Source organism: Dromiciops gliroides, chromosome 4 (assembly GCF_019393635.1).
Source record: "Dromiciops gliroides isolate mDroGli1 chromosome 4, mDroGli1.pri, whole genome shotgun sequence".
In the NCBI taxonomy this organism is placed as follows: domain Eukaryota; kingdom Metazoa; phylum Chordata; class Mammalia; order Microbiotheria; family Microbiotheriidae; genus Dromiciops; species Dromiciops gliroides.
Genome location: NC_057864.1, coordinates 240442875 through 240455369, shown reverse-complemented (window position 1 = coordinate 240455369; position 12495 = coordinate 240442875). Strand labels below are relative to the sequence as shown.

The window sequence follows — 12495 nt, the reverse complement described above, 5'->3', positions numbered from 1 at the left end:
CAACAGATGAAAATTAAGTAAAGGAAATATTAGTAACCCTTTTGATTGGTAACATTCTCCAAAATTTTGATGGCATAAATTAAATAGATGAATATTTCAATAATAAAATATGCAGTTTAATAGGACATGTGATACAAAAATTAATAACCCAATCTCAGAAAAATAAATTGAACAAGTCATAAATTATCTTTGAAAGGAAAAAAGAAACATGGTGAGCAGATATAGTTACAGCCAAAGTCTATGAAAGAATTAAAAAAAAAATCTAATCATAAATCTTATATGAATCGAAAATGGTTCCAATTCCTATACAAGAGAGCAAGTGAATATAGACAAAGAACACCCTTGAAAGATATTCTTAATAGATACATACGCAAAAATATATGCCTATCAAACTCAAAAGCAAAAATATCATCAAAGAGGCTATGGCAACATATTAAAACAGTATGTATAATTGGTTATTCCAGGAATTCGGTACCACATTTATAACAAAAATTATCAATCCCATGATTATATCCATGGATGTAGGAAAAATGTTTTTTGGGTGGGGGGGGGGGCGGGTAATAAGGGTTAAGTGACTTGCCCAGGCTCACACAGCTGGTAAGTATCAAGTGTCTGAGAGCAAATTTGAACTCAGGTACTCCTGAATCTGGGACTGGTGCTTTATCCACTGCAGCACCTAGCTACCCCAAGGAAAAACTTTTGGCAGTTCCGGAGGTAGAACTGAGATGGCAGAGTGAAACCAGAAAGCTGCCTGAGCTCTCCCAAATTTCCCTAAGAAACAATGTTAAATTAAGCCTCTCAACAGGTTCTGGAGCTGTAAAACCTACAAAACAAACAAAAAAACAAACAACAACAACAAAAACAAAAACAGAGGGCAGCTAGGTGGTGCAGTGGATAAAGCACTGGCCCTGGATTCAGGAGGACCTGAGTTCAAATCCAGCCTCAGACACTTGACACTTACTAGCTGTGACCCTGGACAAGTCACTTAATCCTCATTGCCCCACCAATAAACAACCCCCCCCCCCACACACACACACACACACACAACCAAAACCAAAGTGAAACATCTTCTGACTTAAAACCTAGAAAGAAGATCTTCAGGAAAGGTTTGTTTCATCTGGATAAAAGAGGAGCACAGCTCAGCATAGAGCATGTCTGGGCAAGCCAGCAAAATGATCTTATAGTCATAATGCTGATGAATAGCTGAGGACCCACAGTAATACCACATCAAGCTAGTGGCACAGCAGTCCAGTTATGAGCCTCCAACCCCAACACAGAAGGCAATCTGCAAGCTGGGGTATTGGCTTCCCAACATGCCCAACTAAGCTATGCCACTCCAGTGGAGTGAGAAGCCATAAGTTCCTGATGCCTCAGAGCAGAAAGCTGGTGACTCAGTCCCTGACCCCCAGCAAAAAAAGCTCCAGCCAGTGCATGTTGTACCACAGGAACAGAATTCAACCTTAAAAGGCATAAAAGAAAGGGCAGCTAGGTGGCACAATGGATAAAGCACCGGCCCTGGATTCAGAAGGACCTGAGTTCAAATCCAACTTCAGACACTTGACACTAGCTGTGTGACCCTGGGCAAGTCACTTGACCCTCACTGCCCTGCCAAAAAAAAAAAAAGGCATAAGAGGCTAAAATAAAAACATTAATAAGAAACAAAAAAGAACCCTCACCATTGACAGTTACTATGATGACAGGGAGGAGATCCAAATGAAAACACAGAAATAAAAGAATATAAAAGTAGAAGAAAATGCAAAATACTTCTTCAGAAAAACAACAAACCTAGAAAATAGATCCAGGAGGTATAATAGAATAATAATAAGACACCCTGAGGACAATTATCAAAAAAAAAGTCTAGGCAGCATATTTCATTACATTATTAAGGAGAATTGCCCCAATGTCTTAAAATCAGAGGAAAAATTAGTCATTGAAAGAATCCACCAATCACCTACTGAAAGAGATCCCAAAAAGAAAACACCAAGGAATATCATATCATTGCTAAATTCCAAAATTATCAGGTAAAGGAGAAAATACTGCAAGCAATCAGAAAAAAATAATTTAAATATCAAGGAACAACAATAAGAATTACACAGGACCTGGCAGCTTCAACATTAAAGAATCAGAGGGCTTGGAATATGATATGCTAGAAGGCAAAGGAACTGAGATTACAACCAAGAACGTACTACCCAGCAAAATTAATTATAATCTTTCAGGTGAAAAGATGGACATTCGATGAAATGGGAGAGTTTAGAACTTTCCTAATAAAAAGTCCAGAACTGAACAGAAAATTCAATCTACAAATACAAGACTCAAAACACACATGAAAAGGTAAAAAGGGGGGAAAACATGTTGTTCAATAACGTTAAAATGTTTCATCCCACATGGAAAGAAGATACTTGTACCTCTTGAGAACTGTATCTTTATTAAGGCAGATAGGAGGAGTACACAGACAGAAGTTGTGGGTAAAAGTGGATTATGATGTCATTTATGTTAAAAAAAAACTTAAGGGGGGGTGCAACTAGGTAACACAGTGGATAGAGCACTGGCCCTGGATTCAGGAGGACCTGAGTTCAAATCCTGTTTCAGACACTTGACACTTACTAGCTGTGTGACCCTGGGCAAGTCACTTAACCCCTATTGCCACACCAAAAAAAAAAAAATCTTAAGGGGAAACAAAAAGGACTATACTGGGAGAAGAGGAAAGGGAGGACAAAATGGGGTAAATCATATCACTTGAAGAGGCACAAAAGACCTATTTTTTTTTTGGTGGGGCAATGAGGGTTAAGTGACTTGCCCAGGGTCACACAACTAGTAAGTGTCAAGTGTCTGTGGCCGGATTTGAACTCAAGTACTCTTGAATCCAGGGCCAGTGCTTTATCCATTGCACCACCAGCTGCCCTCGACAAAAGACCTATTAAAATAGAGGGAAAGGAGGGAGGGGTGAGCATTGTTTTGACCTTACCTCTCATCTGATTTTTCATAAAGAGGGAATAACATACAAACCCAATTGGGTATAGAATTCTCTTACCGAATAGGGAGGTAAAAAGGGAAAAGGGAAAGAAAAGGGTGGGGTGCTGATAGAAGGGACAGTAAAACTAGGAGGGGAAAGGACACAAAGGAGATGGGGTTGATAGAAAAGAGGGCAAAAATAGAATTTAAAAGGGGAAAGGATAAAAGAGAGGTGGGACTGATAGAAGGGAGGATAGACTGAGGTGGCCAAAAACAAAACACTAGTGAGACGGGACAAGGAAAAAAGAAAGAGAAAAATCCAAAAAAGGGGAAAAATAGGATGCAGGGAAACACACAGTTAGTAATCATAACTGTGAAAGTGAATGGAATGAATTTTCCTAAAAAATGGAAGCAGATAGCAGAGTAGATTAAAAACCAGAATCCTACAATATGTTGTTTACAAGAAACACACTTGAAGCAGAGAGATACACATGGAGTAAATGTAAAAGGCTGGAGCAGAATATATTATGCTTCAGCTGAAGTTAAAAAAAAAAAAAGCAGGGGTAGCAATCCTTTTCTCAGACAAAGCAAAAGCAAAAAAAAATGACCTAATTAAGAGAGATAAGGAAAGAAACTACATCTTGCTAAAAGGTACCATAGACAATGAAGTAATATCAATACTAAACACATGCGTGAAGTGGTATAGCATCCAAATTCTTACAGAAGAAGTTAAGTGAGTTACAGGAAGAAATAGATAGCAAAACTAGATTAGTGGTGGACCTCAACACCTCCCCCCTCTCAGAACTAGATAAATCTAACCCCAAAATTAATAATAAGGAAGTTAAGGAGGTGATTATAATTTTAGAAAAATTAAATATGATAGACCTCTGAAGAAAACTGAATAGGGATATAAAAGAATATACCTTTTTGTCAGTGGTACATGGCACATACTCAAAAAGTGACCATGTATTAGGGCATTAAAAACCTCAGTCAGATGCAGAAAAGCAGAATTAGTAAATGCACCCTCCTTTTCATTTCATGATGCAATTACAATTATATGTAATAAAGGTCAATGAAAAGATAGACCAAAAATGAATTGGAAATGAAATAATCTCATCCTAAAGAATGAGTGGGTCAAAGAATAAATTATAGAGTCAATCAATAACTTCATCCAAGAGAATGAAAATGAGACAACATACTAAAACTTATGGAATGAAGTGAAAGCAGTTCTTAGCGGGAATTTGATATCTCTTAAAGCCTACATGAATAAAATAAAGAAAGAGGAGATCAATGAATTGGGCATGCACCTAAAAAAAACTAGAAAAAGAAGAAATTAAAATACCCCAATTAAATACCAAATTAGAAATTCTGAAACTTAAAGGAGAGATTGGTAAACTTGAGAGTAAGAAAACTATATAATTCATAAATAAATCTAATAGCTGATTCTATGAAAAAGCCAATAAAATAGATGAACCTTTGGTTAATTTGATTAAAAAAAAGAAAGAAAAAGAAATTACCAGCACCTAAAATGAAAAGGGTGAACTCACCACCAATGAAAAGAAAATTAAAGCAATAATTAGGAGCTATTTTGCCCCCAAATTTGACAATCTAAATGAAAAGGATGAATATTTACAAAAATATAAACAAACAAAGAGGAAAAAAATCCTTTAATCAATCATTTAATTAATTAATTAGATTAATTCCAATACTATGCAAACTATTTGGAAAAATAGATGAAGAAGGAATCCTACCAAATTCCTTCTATGAGACAAATATGGTGCTGATATCTAAACCAGAAAGAGCAAAAACAGAGGAAAAAAATCTCCCTAATGAATATTAGCAAAGAGATTACAACAATTTATCGCCAGGATAATACACTGTGACCGACTGGGATTTGTACCAGGAATGCAGGGCTGGTTCAATATTCGGAAAACTATCAACATAATCAACCATATCATTACCAAAACCAACCAAAATCATATGATTATCTCAATAGATGCAGATAAAGTTTTTGACAAAATACAGCACCCATTGCTCTTAAAAATAATAGAGAGTAGCGGCAGCTAGGTCGAACAGTAGATAGAGCACCGCCCCTGGATTTAGGAGGACCTGAGTTCAAATCCGGCCTCAGACACTTGACACTAGCTGTGTGACCCTAGGCAAGTCACTTAACCCCAATTGCCTCACCAAAAAAAAATAATAATAATAATAGAGAGCATAGGAATAAATAGAGCTTTCCTTAAGATGATAAACAGTATTTATCTTAAACCATCAGCAAGCCTTGTATGCAATGGGGATAAGTTAGAGGCATTCCCAATAAGATTAGGAGTGAAACTAGGATGTCCGTTATCATCACTATTATTCAATATTCTACTAGAAATGTTAGCCTTAGCAATAAGAGAAGAAAAAAGATTGAAGGAATTAGAATAGACAAGGAAGAAACAAAACTATCACTTTTCAGATAATATGATGGTATACTTAGAGAATGCTAATGAATCAACTAAAAAAATACTTGAAACAATTAACAACTTTAGCAAAGTTGCAGGATATAAAATAAACCCACAAAATCATCAGCATTTCTATATATGACAAAGTCCAGTAGCAAGAGATAGAAAGAGGAATTCCCTTTAAAATAACTGTAGAGGGGGCTGCTAGGTGGTGCAGTTGATAAACCACCAGCCCAGGATTCAGGACTAGCTATGTGACCCTGGGCAAGCCAGTTAACCTTCATTGCACCAAATAATAGTAGTAGTAGTAGTAGTAGTAGTAGTAGTAGTAGTAGTAGTAGTAGTAGACAATATAAAATACTTGGGCGTCTGCTTGCCAAGGCAAACCCAGGAACTCTATAAAGACAATTATGAAACACTTGTCACACAAATAAAATCAAATTTAAACAATGGAAAAATATGAATTGCTCATGAGTATGCCATGGTAATATAATAAAAATTACAATTCTACCTAAATTAATTTACTTGTTCAGTGCCATACCAAACTACCAAAAAATATTTCATACAGCTAGAAAAAACAATAACAAAATTCATATGGATGAACAAAAGGGCAAGAATATAAAGGGGATTAATGAAAAAAATGCAAAGAAAGGTGGCCGAACTATACTAGATCTAAACCTATATTATAAAGCAGCAATCATCAAAACTATTTGGTACTAGCTAAGAAATAAAGAGAAGAATCAGTGGAATAGGTTAGGCACACAAAACACAGAACTCATTGAATATAGCAATCTCCTATTTGATAAGCTCAAAGACTCTAGCCTCCAGGATAAGAACTCACTATTTGACAAAAACTGCTAGGAAAACTGGAAAAATAGCATGGCAGAAACTAGGTATAGACCAAAATCTTATGCCATACACCAAAGTAAGCTCAAAATGGGTACAAGATCTAGACATAAAGGGTGATAGGAAAATTAGAAAAGGAAGGAATAGTTTCCTTGTTAGAACTGTGGAAGAGTGGAAGAATTTATGACTAAAGATGAGATCGAGAACATTATGAAATGCAGAGTAGATCATTTTGACTACTTTAAATTAAAAGGTTTTTGCACAAACAAAACCAATGCAAACAAGATTAGAAGGAAAGCAGAAAGCTGGGAAATAATCTTTACAGATAGTGTTTTTGATAAAGGTCTCATATCTAAAATATATAGATAATTGAATCAAATATACAAGAATACAACTCATTCCCCAATTGAGAAATGGTAAAAGGATAAGAACAGGCAGATTTCAGATGATGAAATTAAAACTATCTACAGCCATGTGAAAAAATGCTCTCAATCCCTACTGATTAGAGAAATGCAAATTAAAACTACTCTGGGGTGCCACCTCACATCTATCCAATTGTCTAATATGACAAAAAAGGGTAATGATAAATGTTGGAGAAGATGTGGAAAAATTGTAACACTAATGCACTGTTGGTGGAGCTGTGAACTGATCCAACCATTCTGGAAAGCAATTTGGAACCATGCCTAAAGGGCTATAAAACAGTGCATACCCTTTGACCCAGCAACACTGCTACTAGGTCTATATCCCAAGATTATAAAAAAAGGAAAAGGACCCACATGTACAAAAATATTCGTAGCTGCTCTTTTAGTGGTAACAAAGAATTGGAAATTGAGAGGATGTCTATCTATTGGGGAATGGCTAAACAAGTTGTGGTATATGAATGTAATGGAATACTAGTGTGCTGTAAGAAATGATAAGCAAGTGGATTTCAGAAAAACCTGGAAAGACTTAGATGAATTGATGCCAAGTGAAATGAACAGAACCAAGAGAACATGGTACACAGTATCATGATGAATTGTGATAGACTTAACTCTTCTCAGCAATATAATGATCCAATACAATGCCAAAAGACCCAAGATGGAAAATGCTCTCCACATTCAGAAAAAGTACTATGGAGTCAGAATGCAGACTAAAGCATACTATTTTCATTTTGCTTTTTGCTTGTTTGTTATTGTTCTAGTTTATTCTTTCTTGTATTTTTTCCTTTGGTTCTGTTTAATGTGGAAATATGTTTAACACTGATAGTAATATATAACCTATATCAAATGGCTTGCTGGCCACAGGAAGGGGAGGGAAGGAAGGGTGAGAGAAAAATTTGGAACTCAAAAATATCTTTACATGTAATTGAGAAAAATTTAAAATAACAATAAAATACAACACTGATTTTTAAATGAATATTTAAAATCATAAGAATAAATGAGCTTTAATTTGGCAAACATTCATCCAAAAACAAAAGACAGCATTATTTGTAATGGAGAAAAAGAAATTTCATTTAAAATGACTACCGATATTGTGAAATATCTAGGAGTCTACACTACAAAAAAGAATCAAATGAATATAACTGCAAAATACTAGTGAAAGAACTATCAAAAACATACCAAATATTAATTGTGCATGAATGAGACATAATATACTAAAATGGTAACATTATCTAAATTAATTTCTAGATTTAGTATCTTAAAAAATACCAAAATATTCCTTCATAGAAATCTGAATTTATAAAACATGAAGAATCTTCAAGAAAAATAATGGAAAAATAGTAGAAAGGGATGGGATCTGGCAATAACAGTTGCTAGACCATGATTATAATCATCAGCAACATTTATTACTTGTTAAACAATAGAACTGTTGATTGAAAACTGCTTAGGAAGCAAAATTAGTCTGGGAGAAATTAGATAAAACTAACTCATTACTTCATATGCCACAATAAAACTCCAAGTCAATACCTTTTCTAAAACTACAAGGTTGTTTTTCAACCAAAATAGAAGAGGAAAAAAAAAAGATAATCATTTACAACTATAGCTAGTCATAATAGAGTGGAATTAGTGGTCATAAATTATAAAATGGACAATTTGGATTGTAGAAAATTCAAAAGGCACATTATGAATCAGTGATATTAGAATTAGAGGGGAAAAACTTGACTACAGGGTGGGAGGAGGTGGAGAATTCCCTCTTTGTATCTTCTGGCTTTCTGACATAGAGGCTTCTATTTTTTCTCCCTTTGATACTATCTCTTGGTGATTTCATAAGCTCCCAGGGGTTCAACTGTCATCATCATACAAACTTCTCCAAAATCTACAGATGCAACAATATTCATCATTCTTCTAATGTCCAGCTCCATATCTTCAACTCCCTATTTTTCCATTGTCATACCCTATTCATCATACCAAAAGCAGAGCTTTAACCTTTGTCCTACTTTCCCCATTTCTATAGAAAGCAATACTATTTTTCTAAATTGCTAGGGTTACAAGCTAGGAGTCCTCCTCAACTCTTCATTCTCACTCATTCACTTCCTCAGGTCCAAGATCTGGATATGCCATTCTCCTGCTTAAGAATCTTTAGTAACTCCTTAGTGTTCCTAGAATAAAATAAAACTTTTGTTTGGCATTTCAAGCTCTTTATAATCAGACTCTATCTTACCTTTCTGGGATGATTGTATGTTACTCTCCTTCCCACATTTTGTATAACAAGCAAAATGTCTTATTTCCTATTTCCCACACACAACAGTTCATCTTTCATTTCTTTGCTTTGGCTCAGGCTATTTTATGTCCCTGTGTACTGTCTTCCTTTAGAGAAAAATATATGCTCCTTGAGGGCAGGAACTCTTTTATTTTGTCTTTATATCACCAGTGCATAACACAGTGCCTGGCACATATAAAGTACCTAAAAATGCTTATTGAATTAAAGTGAATTAAAAACTCAAAATAGTACCACAAAGAATAAACAAGGAGAATTTTAGAATGGATTACTATATACTAATTTTGAAATCTGTATAAGATCTTGAGCAGAAGAACACTTCAAAAATTCTATTCCATCAAAGGCATTGGGAGGAGCAAAGAGAGAAGGAAACCAGCCCAGGAGTTGGTAGAAAATTTAATATCTGAACAATGTATAGAAGATGCTCACTACAAAGTATATTCCTCACATTTTAAACAAAAATAATCTTTTTAGCAGCCCCTTAAAGGCTCCTTTCATATCCTTGTTTCTCAAGGTATAGATAAGGGGGTTCAGCATCGGTGTAATGATACCGTAGAAGAGGGAAACTATCTTTCCCCAAATCTCAGAAGTGGATGAAGGTGGTTGTAAGTACATATAGATAGCTGCACCATAAAATAGTGACACCACCACAAGGTGGGATCCACATGTCCCAAATGCCTTCCTCCTCCCTTCAGCTGACCGCATCCTCAATACTGCCTGAGCAATGAAGCCATAGGAGATAAGGATCAATGATAGGGGGATAAGAAGGAAAATGACACAGATAAAGAAGAGTTCTGCTTCATTGGCTGTTATGTCAACACATGACAACTTGAGAAGAGCAGGTACTTCACAAAAGAAGTGGTCCACCTTGTAGCGGCCACATCGTGGCATGAGAAGAGTCCAAGTAGACTGCAACACAGAGTTGCTGAAACCACTGAGCCAGCACGTAGCTGCCAGCTTGAGACATAGCTGCTGGTGCATGATCACTTGATAATGGAGAGGACGACAAATAGCCACAAATCGGTCAAAGGACATAATAGCCAGCAAAAGACACTCAGTTGAACCCAAGGCTAAAAAGATGACGAGTTGTGCAACACAACCCTCATAGCTAATTGTCTTCACTCTGCTACAAATATTTATCAGCATTTGGGGAACTGTGCTGGTGGTATAGCAAAGATCTAGGAGTGACAGGTTGGTGAGAAAGAAATACATGGGTGTGTGGAGTTTGGGATCTAAGTAGGACACCAGGATAATGGCCACATTGCCAAAGATGCTCAGTGTATAGGAGACCAGCAAGATTCCAAAGAGGGGTGGCTCCAACCAAGGCCAGTCTGAGAAACCCAGTAGAATGAATTCCTTTGGGAAAGTTTCATTTGCCCAGTCTGTCATGGAAGGATCATTTCTTAGCCACCTGTAAAACAAAACATGTCATTGTGTGCGGAACTATATTGAATTAGATTGAAAAGCTCAGTGAAAAATGGCACAGTTAATTTTTTTTAATTAAATAAAAACTTTTCTCAAAGTCAGAATGATTTGTTGGTAAATTAAAGAAATAAGGAGAACCAAAACCTTTGGCCTTATAAAAAAACAAAACTGCAAGAACTTAGAAAATCAAGATAGATGAGCACTGAGAGATGACATTTTCTTCTGAACGATGTGCTAAAACTGATGATGGGGAATTCTCCAGCTTCAGAAACAGAATTAGGCTCTGGACACGAAAATAAATTCTTGCTGTCAAGAGATCAGGTGTGGTAAATGTGTTGAATTCTGTGCATCTCAAACCCTCTGTGTTTCCTTAGCCTCATAATCTTCTGCCTGATGCCCAGTAGTCCTTTATTCACTGTTGATCCTGACACCAATTTGATTATTCTGATCTGGCCCTCACCTTAATCCTTTAAATCCTCAATTCAGCTTCTTAAAGCTCTAGTAGCAAATGTTTGTCTCAGAACAAAAATATCCAAATGTCTCTGGCCCTCCCTGAATGGAAAATTTCCCATCATGGATTTTTCCAACCTCTGATTTTTAGCAGCTTAAATATGTGCAATAGAAGACACACATGCCACCCAACATCAGATTCCATTCCCAGATCAGCCCCTGAACAAATCTAGAAGAAATGTTGTAGATGAAGCCTCAGAGACCTTCTAAATCTGACCTCTAAAGCACAATTGTAAATTAGGCAGGCTCATAAGGATTTTGATTCAGGGTGCTGAAATTTAAAGGGAACTAATAATAGCTCTTGTGCACTGTTCTCATATTGAAACCACCGTGCCAAGCTTAGCAAATAGTTAGAAAGAATAATTAGTTTTAAAAGGAAAGTACTAAATAGACAACATCCACCTCCTTATCACTAACCATGTTTACAAATTCAGCCTGGGTAGATTTCTCTTTGACCCAGCCTCATCCTGACATCTTACCAGCAATGGCCTCAGGGCCTTGTATTTTAGTGTCGAAAGGTTGTCCCCTTTGGTCTTTCCTCATCCTAAAATTACTTAATTTTTAAAAGTTGAGTTTAGGACATCTTTCGTACTGGCTTGCCCAGGGGAACATTTTGGGGTCCCTGTCTTAAGTATTACAATTATTAGATACAGTTTCATCTCTCATATTACAGAAAAGGAAACTGAGGACTATTTTCTTGTTATTGTTGTTGTTGCTATTGTTTTTGGTGTTGATGATGACGGTGTTGTTTGCTTCCCAGTCTCCCTACATTATTTTGACACTGCCCTCCAGGGTTTTGTTGTTGTTGTCTAAAAATAAAAACTTAATACATGAATGTGGTCTCTCTCCTGATAAAGGAGTTTTGAATAAAACTCAAATTCCAGAGTCCTCACAATTACCAAATTTATCAACCATCTGTTTTATAGAGTTAAGAAAATACTGCAAAATTTATAGAGCAATATCAAGGCTTTATTGTTATGATCATCATTGTTTAATATCTGAACTCAGAGCTAAGAAGAAAACATCTTTAATGACACAAGCATCACTGTTCCTCAAAATATTAACACATCAAATGAAGACACACAATCAAGAGTAAGATCTAGCAACTCCACAGAAAATAGGCAGGTATCCTATACTCTTTACAATGTTCATCTAAATTTATTCCTTTGTTCAATATATGATATAATTGAAATCCAGAAAACGGCATCCCTATTATTTTCTGCCTATACCTCCTTTACCTAATCAACCTTATTTGCTCACTCTTCTCCCAATAGAGCTCACCTCACTGCTACTGCTTTGAGTAAGTCTTTCACAGTAATGTTAAGAGAAAATAAGGGAATTGATTCTACTTCTCAAAGAAAATTGCACAAGTAACTTTTCAAAATGGCTATGGCTCTACATCTAGGTTAGAGGACTTCAACATATATACTGATTCTTTCTCAACTACCCTAACTTCCCAATTCCTCAATCTACTCAGTTCCCATGACAATATTCTCCCATTCCACCTCTGCTAAAAAACAGAGATCATCATATTTTGATCTTGCACAAGTTGATCAGAATATTTTATCATCCCTTCCTTCTCTGTCCTTCTGACCTCTGACCTTAATCTTGGTTCTCA

General features: G+C 36.0%; 1 protein-coding gene across 1 annotated transcript; it reads right to left on the bottom strand.

Moving 5' to 3' along the window:
• Positions 1–9386: 9386 nt before the first annotated feature.
• Positions 9387–10331, bottom strand: LOC122755928 (putative olfactory receptor 2B3). The gene has a single exon (XM_044004891.1). The coding sequence runs from the start codon at positions 10329–10331 to the stop codon at positions 9387–9389; it is 945 nt and encodes a 314-aa protein (XP_043860826.1).
• Positions 10332–12495: the final 2164 nt, after the last annotated feature.

What these genes read in the sequence shown, in the direction of transcription:
- LOC122755928 (XM_044004891.1), bottom strand. Translation starts at nt 10,331, where the DNA reads ATGACAGACTGGGCAAATGAAACTTTCCCAAAGGAATTCATTCTACTG.